This window comes from Suncus etruscus, chromosome 9, assembly GCF_024139225.1.
Source record: "Suncus etruscus isolate mSunEtr1 chromosome 9, mSunEtr1.pri.cur, whole genome shotgun sequence".
NCBI classification, from domain to species: domain Eukaryota; kingdom Metazoa; phylum Chordata; class Mammalia; order Eulipotyphla; family Soricidae; genus Suncus; species Suncus etruscus.
In genome coordinates, this window is record NC_064856.1 from 113,427,026 (window position 1) to 113,447,007 (window position 19,982).

A 19,982-nucleotide genomic window follows, 5' to 3' on the forward strand; every position below is an offset into this window, starting at 1 on the left:
TGTCGTCGTCCCATCTGGGGGGGGTCTTTACTTCCCTGACCCCCATTTCTGACACTCCCAGTCCCCAGCCACATGCTGGCCTTCCTCAGATTCCCTTTGGCACTTCAATGTTTTAATATAAGCCATTGTCAACTCTTTCTGCTGAACAAAAAAATCTGTCCAAGAGCCTTCTCTTTTTCTTTTTCTTTTCTATCTTTCTTTCTTTCTTTTTCAGGGTTTTGGGGCTACACCAGCAGGGGTTTCTCCTGGCTCTATACTCAGAATCACTCCTGAATCCCCTGGGATGCCAGGATCAAAACCTGGTTGGCCCTGTGCTAGGCAAACGCCCTCCCCGCCATGCTATCACACTGGTCCTTTCAGTGCAAATGTTTAACTCTCCTCCTGTCCTGCTGGGGATCCAACCTGGGGCCTGGCTCACGCTACATCCTGAAGGTGGAACTCCTGGTGGTCCTTAAGACAATTCTGAACGCCGCCAGGTGTGATCCAAAAAAAAAAACAGATGCTGAGAGAAGGGAAAGGGATAGATGTCCTTTAAGAAACAGTATTGAGGCCGCTGGAGAGAGTGTACATCGGTAGAGCATTTCCTTGCATGTGGCCAACATGGGAAGGACCTGGTTCGATTCCCAGCATCCCAGCCTGCCAGTGGCAATTTCTGAGTGTAGAACCAGGAGAACCCTTGAGCACTGCTGAGTGTGGCCCAAAATCAATCAATAAAGGATCAAAAATTTTTTTAAAAAATTTTGAAAAGAAAAAGTATGAGAGAGAAAGAGAGAGAAGAAAAGTGTTTGTTTGCAAAGGCAGCCTGGGAAGGTCACATGGGAGGGAAACTGGGGACACTGGTGGCAGGAAATGTGCCCTAGGGAAGGATGTTGGACATTGTAAGAGGAAGCTTAACCCTTAACTGTGAACAACTTTGCAACTGTGGATCTACCTAAAGAGAAAGACCCAGACTTACGTGTGTGCGCACACACATACACACACACACACACACACACACACACACACACGCACGCACGCACGCACGCGCACACACACACACACACACACACACACACACACGCACAGGCTGAGACCTCCCGGACCTGCAGTCCAGACTCCCATCCAACTAGTCTTTATCCTGGCTGTTTTTCTCTCCCTGCCCCACCCAGTCTGCCACTCTTTATGGGAAATTCGGGGAACCTTGAGAAGAGAGGAGGTGGGTCCTAGAGAATTAATGCAAACATGAGGCTCTTCTGATCCAATCCCCAGCACTCGGGGAACCGTCAGAGCGATCCCTGAGCACAACCAGGTGACCTCCAAACCAAAAAGTTGATTAAAAATCAGGAGAGGGGTCTTTGCCCGGGACCCCCAACCTAGGGCATTTGTTGCAGCCTGATGAGACCATCCCTTACACTCAGGAGGTGAGTGGAGGAGGAACCCCCTATTGGAGGTGCCCAGGTCAGTGCCAGGGAACTCCTGGGGTGCCCGCCTGCCTGTGTGAACATCAGGAGCTCAGCCTAGCCAGCTGGGAGTTCTGGGGTCCTGTTGGGGCACAAGGTGACAGCCTGAACCCCCAAGAGTGAGCCAGCCTTCTGATCTGACATAGGACAGATGGTCTGTCTGGGCTCTGCGGGCGGGTGGAAGCAGGAGGCAGCCAGACAGCCAGACTTGGGCAGGGACACAGCTGTGACCTTCAGACATTCCAAGGTGCCCACCGCAGTGCCCAGCTGTGTCCTGAGTCTGCCTGCAGCCTAGTACCAGGCACGCTCTGTCCGGCCATGAGCACTGCCCTCCCACCATGGTCTGCTGCATCATAGTTTGTGGGTGTCCTTGTCCCTATCACCCCACTACCGCCATCTCCCCTATTCCCTCACACATGTGGATAGCAAGTCCCTATACCCTATTATCGGGGGGACCTAGGACTCATGCTCAGAAAGCAGGGAGAACTTCCTGGAAGAAAAAAATGCCTGGGCTGAGCCTTATAAAGGGAAGAAAAAAGTTTATAGAATAGCAGCACTGGCTACGAAGAAGAAATAGAAATGTCTTCTCTGGGCAGTGGGACCCCCGCCCCCACAGAACTAGGATTCCTGAGACATGAGATAGCACCCAAGGAGGGTACCCGTGGCCTCCCCCAGGGTCTGTCCTTCCTGTGATTCTTCTCAAATAAAGGCAGATGGTGTGGACTGAGGGAATTTGGGTCTGTTTGGTTTTGGGGGTGCCGGGATCAGACCCAGCGTCTCTCACACAGAGCACACAAGTCGGGTACCCCACTGCCAGCCCCATTCCTGGCCCTTCCTGAGCTTATGTTTATTTGGGATTTGGGTTTGTTTATTTTCTGGTTTGGGGGCCATACTTGGCAGGGGAGAGTTGAGACAACCCTTAGGAAGGGAGGAAGGTGGCAGCTGCCAAGGGTCATGCCCTGGCTGGAGACCTCCCACCACCACACCCCCACACCCCGGATAAAGAGCTTCCCCCTCCCACACACACACATACCAGACCCCACTGACCACTCCTTCACCCCCACTGGGGTCCCTAAAGATTCAGCAGCCCCCAAGTCTGACAGTGAGGGGAAAAGAGAAAGGGGAGGGGGTCAGAGGATAGGAGAGGGAGATATGGGGTGCAGGGGGGAGGAAGAAGAGGCGCAAGGGGAAATAATGGGGTGCAGAGGAGGGGGGTTCTGGAGCACCCATGAGTAGGGTGGGTAGGGGGAATGACTGGGCATAGAGCCCTGAGGCTGTGGGAATGAAGCTGGCAGAGAAGACAGGGACCCCTACTTGCTTTATAGTCCCAGAGGGTCCCAGAGGGTCCCTGGTGGGTCGTGGCCACCCTGCCTTGGCTCTATGCCCTCCCGGGAGGGACCCAGGTGCCCGCCGCTGCGGGGTGTTAGGTAACAGCTCTGCTCTGCAAGGCTCTGCCCGCAGTTGCTGGAACCAGCTCCGCTGGGTTGCGACGGACAGACAGACGGACCAGGACAAGCGAGGAGAGGCCGGTCAGAGCCCCCAGCCCTGCAGTGCCCCCCCCAGTCTCCCACCCACCACATCACCCTCTCTGGAGGAGCATCCTGGACCCCCTCAGCACCCCGAGCACTGCGCCTGGAGGAGGGAGCTGCACCCATGCCTTGCTGCACGGTGAGTGCAACTCAATGGGGTCCTGCCCCCCTCCCGCCCTGGGGTCCTACGGGACCGGGACCCCCCCAGGATGGGGTATCTGGTGCCCCTGCCGGATTTGGAAGCTCTGGAGCTGCTGTGATGGTGGGAGGGGGGCCGGGAATGCGCCAGTTGTCTGCAGACTTTGACACAGACTTTCCTGAGTCCCGACATTGGGGGAGCCCCCCCCCCGCCCGGGCAGAGTGGGGGCCCCATGAAAACAAAGGGTCACTGCGGCGTCGTGTCCCCTCTTGGCCTCTCTCCCTCTCTGTCTCTAGCCCTCTCTTCTCTCCCTCTCTCCCTCTCTCCCTTTCTCCCTCTTTTTTTCCCTCCCTCCCTCTCTCCTCTCCCTTTTCTCTCTCCCTTTTTCTCCCCTCTCTTCTTTTCCTCTCTCTTTCCCTCTTTCTCTCTCTTCCTCTCTTCTTCTCTCTCCTCTCTCCCTCTTCTTTTCTCTTCCCTCTCACTCCTTTCTTCCCTTTCCTTCTTCTGTCTCCCTCTCTTCTTTTCCCCCTTTTTCCCTCTCTCTCCCTTCTCTCCCTTTTCCTCTCCCTCCCTCCCTCTCTTTTCCTTTCTCTCTCTTCCTCTCTTCTTTCTTCCTCTCTGTCTCCCTCTCTGTCTCCCTCCCTCCCTCTCTCTCTATATATATATATATTTTTTTCTTTTTTCCTTTCTCTCCCCACTTTTCTCTCTGCCATCTCCAGGAGTTCATGGTGCCTTCCCATGGACAGCTCAGGAATGGGGTTGTAGGGTGGGGTGAGGTCTTTAAACCTTTGCTGTCAGTTGCCCTTTGACCCTGGCTCCTAGTATCCCCCATCCTGACTTTGGTTTTGTAAACAGGGCTGAGAAGGATATTTGTAGTTTCTGCCCTATCCTGGTGGAGTCACCTCAGGAGGCAGACAGAGAGGGTTCTGGGCACTGAGTCCCTCACAAAACAGGCCAGATTCTGGGTGTTGCAGGGGTGGGGTCCCTCAGGAACCAGGGTGTTGGTCACTGACAGGCTTGTGGAAGCCAAAGCCCCCCTCCAGGTCTCCTAGCTTAGGGGGTCTGCCTGGGGGTGTGACTAGGACCCTCCACCCCATTGTCTGGGTTAGACTGGGGGGGGGTACAGGTTTGAGTCCAGCCCCCATCTCAGCTCTGGGTTTTGAGGTATGCTCCTTGCTGCTTTTAACCACTTCTTCAGCCCTGAGCTGAGACCCCAAAAGAATAACAATGAAGGATCTGGGGGCCTGAGATCCCCCCTGTCTGGATTACAGGGGAGGGAACCAGGGGCTGGGGTTCTATTCCTGGCATTCCATAGGGTTCCCCCCACTGCATACCACCAGGAGAGATTCCTGAGAGCAGAGTCAGGAGGAAGCCCTGAGCATCGCCAGGTGTAGCCCGGAAGCAGAACAAAATTTCATAATTCCCTCCTGTCAATCCTCTGAGTCACGCAGTCTTTTATGTGAACTCCGACAAATATGGGCTGAAATTTGGAGGTAGGAAAGAGGAGAAAGAAAAAAAAAAAAAAAGAGGAAAGAGGAGATGGCCTGGACTCTGGCTTAGGATCAGGGACACCCTGTGGGGTTGCAGGTGGGGGGCTGGCTTTCACATATTGTATATGCAGTGGCTTTATTTTATTTTTATTTTTTACAATGTTTTTAATTATTTATTTATTATTTGGGGGTTTTGGGAGGTCACTTCCGGCAATGCTGAGGGATTACTCCTGGCTCTGCACTTAGAAATTGCTCCTGGCAGGCTCGGGGACCATCTGGGATGTCAGGAATCGAACTGGGGTCTGTCCTGAATTGGACTCTGGCAAAGCAAGTGCCCTACCACTGTGCAATTGCTCCAGCCCTTATTTTATTGTATTGTATTGTTGTGAGTCTTTTTTATTTATTTGTTTGTTTGTTTGTTTTGGGGTTTTGGGTCACACACTGCTGCGCTCAGGGGTTCTTCCTGGCTCTGTGCTCAGAAATGGCTCCTGGCAGGCTCAGGGGACCATATGGGATGCCGGGATTCAAACCACCGACCTTCTGCATGCAAGGCAAATGCCTTACCTCCATGCTATCTCTCTGACCCCCATATATTTTTATTTTTTAAATAATAATGTTATTCCTGGGGCCGGGCGGTGGCGCTGGAGGTAAGGTTCCTGCCTTGCTTGCGCTAGCCTAGGACGGACCGCGGTTTGATCCCCCGGCGTCCCATATGGTCCCCCAAGAAGCCAGGAGCAACTTCTGAGCGCATAGCCAGGAGTAACCCCTGAGCGTCACAGGGTGTGGCCCAAAAACCAAAAAAAAAAAAAAAATAAATAAAAATAATGTTATTCCTAAAGATACTCTCCATTCTGTGCTATTGCTTCAGCCCCTCCAAACTCCTCAGAGGGCTTTACTTAAAGTGATTATGATCGTGGTGTTGGTGGTGTCGGTAACTATAAGATGAACCTTCTAGCATTTTCTACATCAGCAGGTTTCAAGCTTTTCACTTTAGAATCTTTTTTTTTTTTTTTTTTTGCTTTTTGGGCCCCACCTAGTGACACTCAGAAGCTACTCCTGGCTATGCACTCAGAAATGGCTCCTAGCTTGGGGGACCATATGGGACACCGGGGGGGGGGGCGGGGGGGGGGATCAAACCCAGGTCTATCCTAGGTTAGCACATGCAGGGCAAATGCCCTACCGCTTGTGCCACTGCTCCGGCCCTAGAATCTTTTTTTTTTTTTTAACTAGAAATGGGGGTTGGGTTTGAGGCCACTCCTGGTGCTGCTCCTGGCTACTCCTGGCTCAGTGCTCAGAGATTATGCCTGGCAGTGTTTATGGACTGATTGTTTATGGATGATTTATGGACCAGGATGGGACTGGAATCAGCTGTGTGCCAGGAAGCGCCTTCACCTCTTTCTGGCCCTCCTGTCTATTTTTTTTTTTTTTAATTATTGGAAACTGGGGCCAGAGTGACAGCACAGCAGGGAGGGCATTTGCATTGCATGTAGCCAATCCGAGTTCGATCCCCAGCATCCCATAGGATCCCAAGAACGCTGGTTCCTGATTCAGGAGTGATTCCTGAGTGCAGAGTCAGAAGCAAGTCTTGAGCACCACCAGGTGTGACCCCAAAACTGAAACTAAACTGAACTAAAAATCCCCCTTAAAAGGAAACTCATTGGGGCTGGAGTGATAGCACAGCAATAGGCATTTGCCTTGCACGTGGCCAACCCAGGACAGACCCAGGTTCAATTCCCGGCATCCCATATGATCCCCTGAACCTGCCAGGAGTGATTTCTGAGTGCAGAGTCAGGTGTGTGACCCCCAAAAAAGCAAAAAAAAAATTTTAAAGGAAAGAAGGGGCAAGAGAGATAGTTCAGCAAACAGGACATTTGCCTTCGAGCAGCCAACTTGGGTTCAATCCCCAGCAACCCACGTATTACTGTGAGCCCTGCCCAGAGTGATCCCTAAGCAGAGCCGGGAGTGAGCTCTAAGCACAGAGCCTGGAGTGATTGCTCCAGGGAGCAATCCCTGATGAGCACAGAGAAAGGAATAATCCCTGAGCACAGACCTAGGAGTGAGTCAGCAGAGCAGACTGTGTCTCCTGACCAGTGTGACCTCATCAGGGTGAGACAGGGCTCTGCAGGTGGCTCGTGTGCAGGTGACAAGGGGCACAGAGGCCGCCATGGGGATGGAGGGAACCCCAGTTGTGGGCTGTATGGGGCCGAACATGAGGGAAATTGTGCTCAGGCCTCTCCTGAACCCAACAGGGAACATCTTCCTGGCTGCTGCCTCCCACCTGCCAGAGACAGCACAAGGCATCTGGGTTTCTTAGAGAAAGGGAGACAGGCTGTACCTCCCCAAACTCCGGCAGTGAGAGGGACCCCATCCCAGTACACACCATCTGAGCATACCCCATCTTGCAGAGCAGAGGGGAAGTGGGGACCTATTTCTATTCCATATGTCAGATCTGGCTGAGAGGGGAGAGGCCAAGCAGGAGGAGGAGGTCACACATGTGCAAATTGGGGGTACAGGGTCTGGCCAGCACAAGTCGATCTCTACCCCAGTTTAAAATTAACTGCTTGGGTCAGAGAGACAGCACAGGAGAAGACATTTGCTTTGCAGACCGCGACTGGGTTCGATTTCCAGCATCCCTTAAGGTTCCCTGAGTCTGCCAGGAGTGATTTCTGAGCACAGAGCCAGAAAGAATCCCCTGAGTGCTGCCGGGTGTGACACCAAAGCCAAAAATAAATAAATAAAATAAAATAAAATAAATTAATTTGCTCTGGCCTCACCCACCTCAGACAGGCCTGCCCGGAAAAGTAGGACAGTCACTGCCTAAACAACCCCCTGCCTGGACACCTCACTGTCCCAACTGAGAGCCCCAGCCACTGCCCCATGGCTAGCCATGAGGTGGGGGGGGCAGTCCAGCGCCCCCCACCACCAACTGCCCTGGGAGCAGGCCCCGGGTCCTCCCCCACCAGCAGCAGCAGAGACTGGAAACTTCCCTTCCAGTCCCAGAGGCCTCGCCCAAGGATGGGGCTTTGTTTCCAGCCTTCCCTTGAGGACGGGCCCCAGCAACCAGTGGGTGCCAGGCTCCAGGCTTCCTCCAGGCTCTGAGGTACGGCCCTGAGGCCCCAACAGTGTGGCCCAGGCTCCCTGAAGCCACGCACCCACCATGGCCTGGAGCTTCCTGTCTGAGCACTTCTGTGTCCAGAGACCCCAAAAGGTGAGGGGGGCAGGGCCAGGCCTTCCTGAGGGAAGGAGTGGGGGGAATGCTGGTCCCAAAACAAGGGTGGCCATTGGTGGCTTTGTCTGTCCAGCACCCAGGGTAATGCATAGCCAGAATGCTGGGGTGCAGGGGGAGTTTCTGGGTATGCAGAGGATATGCTGGGGTGCAGGGGATATTCTGAGGTGCAGGGAAAATGCTGGGGACTTGGGGGAAATGCTGGGTGTTTGGGGAAATGCTGGGGTACAGGGGAGATTCTGTGTGTACAGGGGAGATACTGGGGGTCTGAGGAATATTCTGTTGTGCTGTGAGAAATTCTGGGGGTACAGGGAAGATGCTGGGCACTGCTGGGCTCTGCCCCATTTTCTGCCTGCTGAGGGTATCCAGCTGTTCACAGATGCAGAGGAAGTCCTCATCCAGAGGACTGGGCACCTGGAAAGTGCCACAACTGTGGGCTCCGCTAGGACTCCTGTTCTTTAGGCCTTCAGCCCCTTCTGGGGTCTCTATGAATCAGTATCTATTTTACAGGTGATATTGGGCAGGGGCAGTCAGAAAAGGGGGCAGAAGGGATGCAGGGGAACAGGCAGGAAGGAATCCAGGAAGGAGAAGTGTGTGCTGTAGTTAGTGGAGTAAAGCGATGCTTTAAAATGTTTTTGTTTGTTTTGTGGCCACACCCGGCGGAGTTCAGGGGTTCCTCCTAGCTCTCCTGTCAGCGATCACTCCTGGCAGGCTCAGGGGACCCTATAAGGGTGCCGGGGAATTGAACCCAGGTCAGATGCATGCAAGGCAAACGCCCTCTCCACTGTGCTATGGCTCCATTTTAAGTGGTGCTTTCTTATCACCCCCAGAAGGGGTGGGCTTCTGGGGTTCTTCTCATGTTCCAATAGCTTCCACAATTGCTTAGAAATGGTGAGTTTTTGATAGTGCCAGAGTTGAGGCATTTTCAGGCGTCCATTTGGACCCCCTGGGCCCCATACAATCCCCCTAGAGCCACCAGGAGTGAGCCCTGAGCACAGAGCCAGGAGCGATTCCAGAGCACAGAGTCGGGAGTGAGCCCTGAGCACTGCAAGATGTGGCCTCACTGTGAACCCCAAAAGAAATGATGGGTCTCTGTGACTCATAAAGAGAGAAGAGACATCCCCTCCTAGTCCGGCACCCCAAAATGTGCAGTCCAAGGAGGTAGAGCCACTCTGGCCACTACTCACCCCTCCAAGGACTCTGCCTATTTTTGTTTTTTATGTGTTGCTTTTGTTTTGGGGAAGCCATATCTGGTGGTGTCAGGAGCCACACATGGCTCTGTGCTCAGGAATCAGGGGACCTATCGGGCTCAAATCCGAGTGGACTCCATGAAATCCCTGCTATCCTATAGCTCTGCCCCTAACTCTCCCTATTTTATGCTCCAACGGGGTCCTCTGGGAGGCTCCAGAAAAGTGGGCCCAGAAAAGGCCTGATGACAACCACACAGGACCTGCAATCCCAGGACCCGCTCCAGTGCGGTGGATCCCAGCCAGGTTTTGTGGACGCCCCTGCCCGCTGCGGGTCTCACGGCTGGCTCCGCCCAGAACCAAGCCCCTAAATAGCCACGCCCTCTTCCCACGTCCCGCAATCTGCCGGCGGCCACGCCCCTTCGCGAGGCCACGCCCCCAGCGGTCCCTGCCTTTACTCACGTCCTGCAGGGCTACGCTCGGGCCCCGCCCCTGTGAAAGCCCCACTCCTCGCCCGAGGCCACGCCCACAAACGGAGGCCCCGCCCTATGTGGCTACGCCCCGGACAGCAGCTATAAAGTCCGTCCCGCCTAGGCCACGCCCCAAACCGGAGCTATAAAGGCAGGCCCCGCCCCCGGCCCGCCCCTATAAAAGCTCGCCCCACCCAGGCCCCGCCCAGGCGCGCCACCTCCCGGCTCGCCGCTGCTGCCCGCAGCCCGCTGCCGCCCGCCCGCCCGCCCGCCGGACCGTCCTCTGGCATTTCCTGCGGCCCGATCGCCGCCCCTGGAGCCCCGGAGCAGCGATCGCGGTAGGAGCCCGGCCCGGGCGCGTGTCCGTCGGGGTCCCCCGGGGATGGGGACCCCCAGCCGCAGTGTCCCCACCCCACCCCGACTGGCTGGGCGAGGTTGGGGGAGCCCCTGGCAGCTCCCCAAAGCTCCTGCGGGCCTGGAAGGGGCAGCAGGGCCGGGTGGGCCCACGCGAGGGGTTGGGGTCCCGGGCAGCGTCTCCTGCGAGGCCCCAGGCCGGGGTGTGGCCGGGGGGCCTTTAGGGGGACAGTCCCCGCTGCGTCTGGCAGGACATCCTGGGGTCCTGCTAGAGGGGATGGGGTGACATGGGGCCTCAGCAGCTGGGCGGGAGTCCCTTCTGTCCCTGCTGGGTCCCCCCAAGGCCCTGTCCTGCCCCACAACCCTGGGCTGGCCAGCTGGGCTGGGCTGGGCTGGGCTGTCTGCGCTGGACTTGGCCTTCCTTGGACAGGCCTCTCCGCATAGTAGCATAGTAGCGGGTTCTGCCCCCTCACCCACTGACTTGCTGCCCGTCTACACTGCACTGTGTGTGTGAGTGTGTGTGTGTGAGTGTGTGTGTGTGTGTGTGTGTGGTTGTGTGTGGCTGTGTGTACGTGCATGGCCCATCAAGGTGCCTTTTACAGCTGCCCTGGGGGCAGCTGGGCGTCGCCTGGTCGTGGCTTCCGCTCCCTGATGTCCCTCATGGACCCGCAACCCACCCCCACCCCAGGCACCAAGCCCAGCGCGGGCAGGTGTGGACGTGGACGGGTGCGGGTGGATCCCATTGTCTGCCCGCACGTGCCCACCGCAGCCCCTGCCAGCCAAGGGGCACAGGAGGCGGCTGCCACCAGCTGTGTTCTGTGTTGAGGAAGGTGACGAAGCAGATGGACCTGACCCACCGCTTGACCGCCCAGGGCCTCTCCAGGACGCTGCTGAGCAGCTGGGGAGGGAGCCCCCTGGGCCACCACCACCACCACCCCCAGTGTCAGGACCCTCCTTTCAGGGTCACTGGCCAGAGTAGGACTGTGGCCTGGGCCCCGAGGCACAACTGGGCCGCCGGATGGCCAGGACTGGGACTGTCCGAATCTCCCTGAAGCTTCCCGAGCCCCAACGGGACCTGAAAGGAATCTGATGGCAGGGATCTGGCAGGGATCTAGTGGCTGATCTGGTGGCAGGGATCTGGCAGGGATCTAGTGACTGGTCTGATGTCAGGGATCTGTTGAAGGCTGCTCGTGGAAGGGAAGAAAAGTGTGAGCGCCTGCTGGCTGGTGTGAGGACAGGAAGGTTGGTGTTTTCCATTGATGCTGCGCCTCAGCATTGTGAATGTCTGCACACAGACAATGCATCCAAAGACACATACAAGCTGGCTGTGCTGCAAAGGGTGAAGTCCGATGATATCCTGTGAGGTCCCCTTTCTGCCACCCAAGGAGCCCGCACTTCAGGATCAGGATCTTGGGGAAACTGAGGCCTTAGCCACCTCCCTTCCACCCTTGCCAATTTGCCTGAAGTGGGTGCCCTGGGCTCCGTCGGTCCTGTCCCCCTCCACAGCCGTTCTGTGTCCTACAACGATACGTCAGGTTTGCTGGAGGAAGTTTCCACTTTCCATTCCCAAGAATTTGGGAGTGGGGAGGATAGGGACTGGATCTTCCATTAACCCCAACCTGCTGCCCCCTGTAGCCCCCCACCCAGTCCAGGGCACGCGCATGACTTGGAACTGTCACCAACACCCAAACTGCTTGCTTCAGGCTGAGTCTGCCCCTCAGTGGGGCTTGGAACAGGAGCTGAGTGGGGGGTTCTGGTACCCCATATGCTCCCCACTGTCCTTGAGCTCCACTTTCCTCCATACAGAAGCAGAGCAGCCTGTGAGGGGAATGAGCCACGTAGGCCTATGTGGTCCTATGTGGATGATGCTGAGTGTGGCCAAGAGCCCACACCCTGCACCCCACACGCACCCCACGGCCCCAGTACCTCTCCCACCATCCCAGATGGCTGGCAAACACTCCTCCTTGGAAGCCCAGAGGTGCCAATCTCTGCCCAGGCCGGTGCCCCCCAGGAGATGGTGCTACTGAAGTGAGCTGAGCCTGGTGGGAGGAGCGAACCCCCAGAGGTACTCAGACACATGGCCTCGGACACGAGGGAATACTAGCAGACGAGGGTGATGATGTTTCCTGCTCAGCATGGCCAACGGTTCCCTCAGGAGCGGATCCTACTTGGGCCCTGGGGTACTCCCCACCCATCCACCCACCTACCCACCCACCCACAGACTGCAGCTCAGACTTGCAGTCGCTCCCCCAATGCCGTTTAATGATGGGGCACCTCCTTCCTCCGCCCTGTCCTTTCCTCTGGCTATTTTTAACACCCAGTGCTGGGTCAGGCTGTTTATCTAAAGGCCCTGGCCCAGGGCTTGCCACCGGGCACCCACATCTTCCGGCCACGCTTGGCAGGTCCCAAGGGTGCAGCAGAGATACAGCCCAACACGACAGTCCCGGCTGTGATTCTTGACATGATGCCCCATCTTTGGGGCTGTAGAAATGTCCAGGTGGTGGAGCAGCTCCCCTGTGGCCCCTCCCTGGTGACCTGTGCCTCCCCTCAGGAGTCGCTGTTTCTGGTGGCCATGTCCCCCTCACCTACCCACCCCCGCTTCTACTCCTGGACATGGGATAGTCAGGCATTGGATGTGCTTATCATGCTAAGTGTGTGAGCTGCCCGCAGGCCCATGGACTCACCCCGCCACCCTGCATGATTCCCAAATGCCACCAGGATGCAGTTAAAATGCTTTGCTTTTATTTCCAGTTTTTGGCCCACACCCAGTAGTGCTCAGGGGTTCCTCCTGGCTCAGTACTCAGGAATCACTCCTGATGGTTCTCGGGGACCCTTTGGGAGACCGGGGATCCAACCTGGCCGGGGTGTATTCGAGGCAAGCACCTTCCCTGCTGTATTATCACTCCAGCCCCCAAGATATTTTTGTTTGTTTGTTTGTTTGTTTGTTGTTTGGGGTCACACCTGGTGGTGCTCAGGGATTTCTCCCGGCTCTGCGCTCAGAAATCATTCCTGGCAGGCTTGGAGGACCCTAGAGACGCTGGGGATCAAAACAGCTTCAGTTCCTGTTTCTTTGATGTTATTGTCTCTTGTTTTTAGTTTTGCAAACTGGAATGAGGAGAGCAAAGGGGTTGAGGCTGTGACTATTGGAACTTCACTTTGTCTATTCTTAGGGGAGCTGAGTTGTGTGGGTGAAGGGTGAAGGGTCACCGTGTGGGTACCTGGAATGGGAGTGGAACAGTTAGACAGAGGGCCGCGCCCTAGGGAGGTGTCCAGCATCATTGGGGGCGCCTGCCGGGATCTGGGGTGATGTGCAGTTTGGGACCCGGCAACGGACAGTAACTATCCTGGAGACACCCACACATTCTGCTCTCCCAGTCCAGTGCTCCCTGCACTCGGTGGACGCCCCATGAGGCCTGGAGCCTGGGTCTGGCCCCTCCCTGCTGTGGCTCTGCCCCACGCCTCTTCCCTGGGTGCCGGGTGTGCCCCACTGCAGGCCTCTGGGCAGGTCGGGGTGGGGAGAGACCGAGAGAAAAAGAAAGTCCCAAGAGAGAGTGAGAGAGAGAGAGAGCTGTGATCACAGTGGCATGTTTACCTGGAAACAGAAAAACATTACTCTATCTAAAAAGGGCCTCCCTGAGAAAGGAAGGGACAGCATGGGCCTTCCTGGGAGATCATGTTTAGGTGTTAGAGGTGCACATATATGGTGTGTTATGTGGTCCTGAGCCCTACCAACACTCAGCCTGGAGTCCATTGAGGGCAGGTGATCAGAGAGAATGTCCCGCCCGAAGAGCACATGGCTCTGTGGACATGGTGGACCCGATGCTGGCCACAATGCTGCAGGGCTAACAGGAGGGTCTGGATGCACATATGGGAGCCCCAAACTCCCATGGCAGGCAAAACCAGCCAGGCTGATCCCATCCACCATCATCATGAGAAGCCCCCTCCCTCCTGCAGGAACTCCTCCTGTGTTGCTCAGCCTGGAGCGTCTCCCCACCCCCAATGAGGATCTTTCAGTCCAAACCAAAAAGAGGGGCTGAGGAGGAGGATGACTCTAAGGAGGAGGAAGTGGACGAGTGTGATTCTGAGGAGCTGGGCCTGGAGCAGGCTTGAGGGAACAGGGGTCCAAAGGGTAGCTTTGAGGCTGACCCCACCTGGGTCTCAGCCGTGTGGTTGACTTGAGGGTGCCCAGGGTGGCACAGAACCCTGAGACCTCAGCCGCCCCCCTTCCCAGCAGAATGGGCAAAAGCCTGGTCCAGAGCCAGCCGAGTCCCACCCAGCTGACCCTGCGGTGTGGCTGGACGCCAAGTTCTGACAGAACCAGTTTCCCTGAGCCACAGACGGGGTGGGGGGAGACTAGGCCACCCACAGTCCAGCAGGAGGAGGGGACAGGGGAGTTTCTTGGCTGGTCATGCCCAGAAAGGTTGGGAAGCCAGGGTGCCCGCATGTGCCCACAAGATGGTGGTGCCTGAGCCAGAGGCCTCAAAGCCCCCGTAAATGGGGCTGGAGAGGTCACATGACAAGTGGGCTAGGGAGTGGAGTATCATGGAAATAGGGAGTCATGGAGGAGAGATGGAGCTGGGGCACATGTGACCAGAGGGGTGCAAAGTGAGCCCTGCCCCAGGTTCTTCCAGCCCAGCGCTGAGCTCCATGCAAAGGGCCTGGGGTTTGGGGCTCAGACCTCATGGGGTCCAGCTCATGAGGGCACTGCTGGGCAGGGCTAGCCAGGCCTCACACCCTCAGCTCTTTCCTACTCTCAGGAAAGTACTGGCCGGGAAACTGGGTGAACGGAATCGGGGCAACAACCATCCTGGGGAGACCTGGCATCTGCCAATACAGACAGGAGGCTGAGAACAGAGCTCCAAGCGCCATATTCTAAGACGGGGAAGCGTGGTGTCCATGGCCTTCAGTTTGCAGGCCTAGGGTGCACATGTGGGCGGTAGCTGCTGGGGTCTGGCTTCTGGCTTGCAGTTCCCTTTCTTTTAAAAAGGGTTTTTCCAGAAGCCAGAATGATAGCACAGCTTCCTTTGCATCCCATAGGGCCACCTGAGTCCGCCAGGAGTGATTTCTGAGCTCAGAGCCAAGAGGAATCCCTAAGCACTGCCGGTGTGGCCCCAAAACCAAAACAAATAAAAGGGGGTTGGTTCCAGGCCAGAGACAACACAGCAGTGAGGGTACTTGCCTGGCGCACAGCCAACCCAGGGTCGATCCTGCATCAACCCTAAGCATCACCGAGTATGACCCAAAAGCCATCCAAGAAAATGAAAAATAAAGGGGTATGGGGCCGGAGCAATAGGGGGTCCCCTAAACCCCCTTCCCAGAACCTCAGTCCAGTACCCAATGTTTCTGGGTTCACTCTGCAGGCAAAGACCTCCTGCCCCCACAGTCCTACCCCAAAGCCCTAGAACTGCTTCTGAAATGCCGGAACCGTGCATGTTCCTGCCCATACTCAGCATGGCGCTGCTTTTCCAGAACCTTCCAGCCGGCTTTTTGCCTCCACCACAGGCTCTATGACCAGTGCCCAGGGCCCTCAAGGAGCACACTTGAGCTTCAGGGGCGCCCAGCACTAGCCTTGGTCCACGTCAAAAGTGCCCAACTGGGAGGAAGTGCCTGTGTGGGTGGGGTGATCGGATCTGGGAGGTTCAGTCCCCTGGGACCCACCTGAACAGTGGGAGGAAACGGGTTACCCCAGGGACCTGGCCACCTCCTCCTCATGTTTCCTTGGCAGGGTTGCCCCCTGACTATTCGGAAGGTCCCCCACTCCCGGATCGAGCAACAGTCCTGAGTGACATACTGGGCAGGAGGAAGTGGGCCTGGCCAGAGAGTGTCCCCAAGTGTCCCAAACTTTGGACTGAAGCCATCCCACAGCTGAGGGGGTGCATTACACCTCTAGGAGCCAGAGTTGCCTCCATGTGGTGGGGGAGAGACTGGACAAAGGGGCTCTGTCCTGGATATGCCCTCCCCGTGTCCTGGCCTCTGCCCATCATCTCCCAGCACTATCTGAGGATGATCCTGTCCCCCCAGTCTGCTTCCAGACAGGGGATGGAGGTATTACCAAAGAAGGGGGTGGGGTGCAGCCGGCTGATTGGGCCAGGGTCAGCCCTTAGCACCCCACCCACCCATACTTAGGTGGCCTGAGTCAGCGACAAACACCAGTCGCCATTTCCTGTCCCGCCCTGGGCTCTGAAAACCCTCCTTCCCTCCCTCCCACCATGCCCTCCAGATGCCAGTCCCAAAGCACAGGAATGAGATTGGGAGGGGGGTCGTTCTGGCACACCTGAGAAGGACCGGGATGGCTCCAGCCAGGAAAGCTCACTCACTCCAGTCACTTGGCCTCTGGGGCCCTGGTTTCTGCTTTTCCAAATGGGTGTGACTGCCAGGAGTGATTCCTGAGTACAGACAGGTGTGATCCAAAAACAAGCTCCCCCCCAAAAAAATGGGACTCAATTTGCTGCCCACCCTTCCTGGGTTTGCAGGAGGGCTCAGCAGTTTCCCACACGGCCTAAATGAAGTTGGGGGAGGGGGCTGAGGACACACCCAGCGGCACTCAGAGGTCACTCCTTTGCTCTTTGCTTAGGATTCACTCCTGGCAGGCTCAGGGGTCCCTATGGGATGCCGGGGATCGAACCTGGGTCAGTTGCATGCAAGGCAAACGCCCTTCCCTCTGTGTTCTAGCTCCAGGCCCATGTGCTGTAATTTTAGAATGTTTCGCTGTTCTTGAGGGCCAGTGTGGGGGCTGGTTTCTGGGGTGTGACCAGCCTGCCTCTGTCCCCACCAATTAATGGGGACTCCCAGGGCCCAAACCACACCTTCCTGCCCCCCTTCTCTGGAACAGCTAAGTGACCAAACCAACTGGCTGGTGGTGGGAGTGCCACAGTGTCTCCTAGTGGCAGCTCAGCCCATGCCCGCTGTCTTGGCATCCCCGGTAGGCCTGCAAGGGACTTGCCCTCACCCCATTGCTCAGCAAAAAAACCCCAAACACCAGTTTATAAATAGCAGCTCAAAGACAGCTTGGACCCCCTCCCCTGCTCCCTGGCCCCCAGTGAAGTAAGGGGAGGAAGATGGTCCTGAGCAGGACCACGCCACTGAGTGGCCAGGCTCAGGGCTTGGGTCCCCCGAGAAGGACTGTGAGCCCTGCCTCTGCTGGACCTGATGAGGACCTCTGACCTTTCCACAGCGCCCTTCATCCCAGAAGCCCCACAAAACCTCCCTCGGCCCCCTCTTGTCTCCCAGCCCAGAAGCCAGCACTGGGGGATGGAAGCAGTAGGAAGCGAGGTTCATTGAGAAAGGAACAGGGTGGGCACCCTGGAATCTGCCTCCCCAAAAAGACCATTTCAGCTGCGTGTGGGATGTAAGGAGGCACTGGCTGGTCAGCCACGGGGGCGAGAACAATCCAGAGGGCACTGCCAGCCCTGGAGTGGGGGTTCGGAGTTACTGAGGCACATAAAAAGCCTCTGTAGGGGACACAATTGGTGGGGGTGGCCCTGCAGAACATGGACTGGAGCCACTTGGATGATCCTTCCCCCATTTCTGTGGCCAAACTATCCCCCAGAATTTGGTAATGTACTCCCGGCTCAGTCTGCACAGCTAGGCAGGGTTTCAGGGAGTGGAAATCGGGGTCCTGGATAGAGGGGACAGGGCTGTCGGGAGGATTGAGGCACCAAACTGCTGGGTCATGCCTAGTCTGTGGGGACATCGGTAGTGGTGCTGCTCACTTGAATTGTGCTCAATTCGATGTCTGTCCCATAAGGTCTTTCAGTCAGTGACCTATCATAAGTGCCGTGTGGACATGAGGGGGTCAGGGGAAGAAGGGGGTCAGGGTTATTGGCATGTCAGAAGCACCTCGGAAGGAAGGAGAGAGGAAGAGAAAGAAGAGGGGAGGAGATGTGAAGAGGTCGGATGGATGGGTGAGTGGGTAAGGGAAGGATGGTGGGTGGAAGGAAGGGACAATGGGTGCATGGCTGGGTCCAGCAATGGGGGATCAATCACTTGCTTATCGAGTGGATGGATGATTAAGATGGATGGATGGATGGACAGACGGACAGACAGACAGACGAATGGGTGGGTGGATAAATGGATAGATGAGTGGACGGATAGATTGATGGATGCATGGGTGAATGTGGATGGATAAATAGATGGATGGTTGATAGCTGCATGGATGTATGAAGGATAAGTGATGGGTGGACGGATAGTGGATGGACAGTGGGTTGTTGGATGGGTGAACATGTATATCAATGTCTGATCATGGGTGGATGGACACTAAGTGGATTAATGGTGGCTGCCATAGACTGTATCACCAGGACCCTCTGCCCCAGACTCCAATTTTATCACTATGGACTGGCAGAGGGACCCCCCCAGGCCAGGGGGTTGGGGAGCACTCAGGGAGCCACTGATCCTAACTGTAGCACTGGACCCCCAAGTACAGCAGGGGCACAGAGGAGGTCCCAGTGCTACCAACAGATAACCCCATTGCTTCAATGACCCCGGCCCAGTCCTCCCCATCACAGTAGGATGGGCTTGAGGCCCAGCCAGCCAGCCATCACAGGGGCCATGTTGGATGGCCCTGCCCCCCACCAGTCCTGGTCACCCTATCACAGCTGACCGGGCTGGTGGCCCCGCCCACTCCATCACAGAGGCAAGTTGGTGTGGCCCCGCCCCTTACCTGCCCAGCTCACCCTATCACATCTGGCCACGTAGGGTGACCCCGCCCCATCACCCTCCCTGGCTGCAGGGGGCGGGGCTGGAGGGCAGTTTGGCCTGGACCCTCATGTGGCCGCCCTAGGGAGGGGCCAGAGCGACCCTGACCTCACGCAGACCCCAGAGGAGCCATGACTTCCTTCTGCAAATGGGCTAGGCTCCCCCAGGCCGCACCATCCCTGACCATCCCGGCACCTTGGCCCTGCACAGGGTAGGACTGAGAGGCAGTTGAAGGGGACAGGCAGGAGGAGGCAGCACTCATTGGTCACAGTCCCTACATGAGGCCAGGGGGCCATTGAGGGGCATGGCCAGCAGGAAGATGGGCTGGATCCTAGGATGGGGAGAGCGGGGGTTTGGGGAGGTGAGTGGGGGGGGGTCTTGTCTTGCTGACTGGGCGCTGAGGGGCTAGCCTGGTCACAGCTTGTCCCATGGCCAGACACTTGGGGTCTGATTTGGGTATTGGTTGGCTGGCACAAACACTGGGGAGCCTGTCCCACTTACCGGGCACTGGGAGGCTGGCCCAGACACTTGGGGTCTTGTCCCACTGACCAGGACTGGGGGGCTTGCCCAGACACTGGGGGGGCTTGTCCCATGATCAGGCACCGGAGGGCTGATCCTGACACTGAGGGGGGGCTTATCCGGGCATGGCCAGACACTGGAGGGTTTGTCCCGCTTACCAGGCACAGGGGGGCTGGTCCGCACTTACCAGACACTGGGTGGGGGGGGCTTGTCCTGCTTACCAGGCGTTTGAGCTGAAAGCCCTGAGCTTCCTGCTGTTTAGCTGGAGCTGGGGCGGGGGGGTTGAGGACCAGATCTGGGGGCTGCACTATCACAGGGTCAGGCCAGTCCAGTGCCAGCCACCCCCACCCAGGCCCATCTATCTTCTTGATCTGAGCCCCCCCAAGGGCAACCCCCCATGCTCACATCAGGGACCCCATTAGCCAGCAATGTGCGGGATGGGCCCCCTTGGAGGTAAGCAGGTTCTGCAGAGCTGCTCAGTGCTGGGTGCTGGAGGACCTGACCACCTCTGGGGCTCCCGCTGGGCACATCACCTCAAGGGCCCCCCTTATTGCCCCTGCACTGAGCGGAGCCCATGTCTGTTGATGAGCTAAACTGAGACCTCAAATGTGACTTACTGCCTTCCAGAAACCCCCCTGCGGCCCCGCCATGAAGGAGGAGGCCTTCCTGCGACGCCGCTTCTCCCTGTGTCCTCCCTCCGTCACCCCGCAGAAGGGAGAGCCCCGAAAAGTCGCCCGCAACCTGATCCTCGGAGGAGAAACTGAGCTCGGGCCTCTGAGCACAGGTGACCCCATATTCCAGCCTCTGCCCTGTGCCCCCCACCCCAGTCTCTGCCCTGTGTCCTGCCCCCACTCATGCCTCACTTACAGGGAAGGACATGGAGCCCAACGGCCTGTCGCTGCTTAAGGATGACGGACCCCCAACGTCAGGCTCAG

The 19,982-nt window shown here is 57.1% G+C and overlaps 1 protein-coding gene across 1 annotated transcript in view; it reads left to right on the forward strand.

Moving 5' to 3' along the window:
• The first annotated feature begins 2,892 nt into the window (after window positions 1-2,892).
• Window positions 2,893-19,982, forward strand: part of OSBPL5 (oxysterol binding protein like 5) — a 484,174-nt gene continuing 467,084 nt past the window's right edge. Inside the window, exons 1-3 of the mRNA XM_049780910.1 lie at window positions 2,893-3,107; window positions 19,675-19,831; window positions 19,917-19,980. Of these exons, the coding sequence (XP_049636867.1) occupies window positions 3,093-3,107; window positions 19,675-19,831; window positions 19,917-19,980 (236 nt within the window). The 5' untranslated portion in view covers window positions 2,893-3,092. The remainder of the gene's footprint in view (window positions 3,108-19,674; window positions 19,832-19,916; window positions 19,981-19,982) is intronic.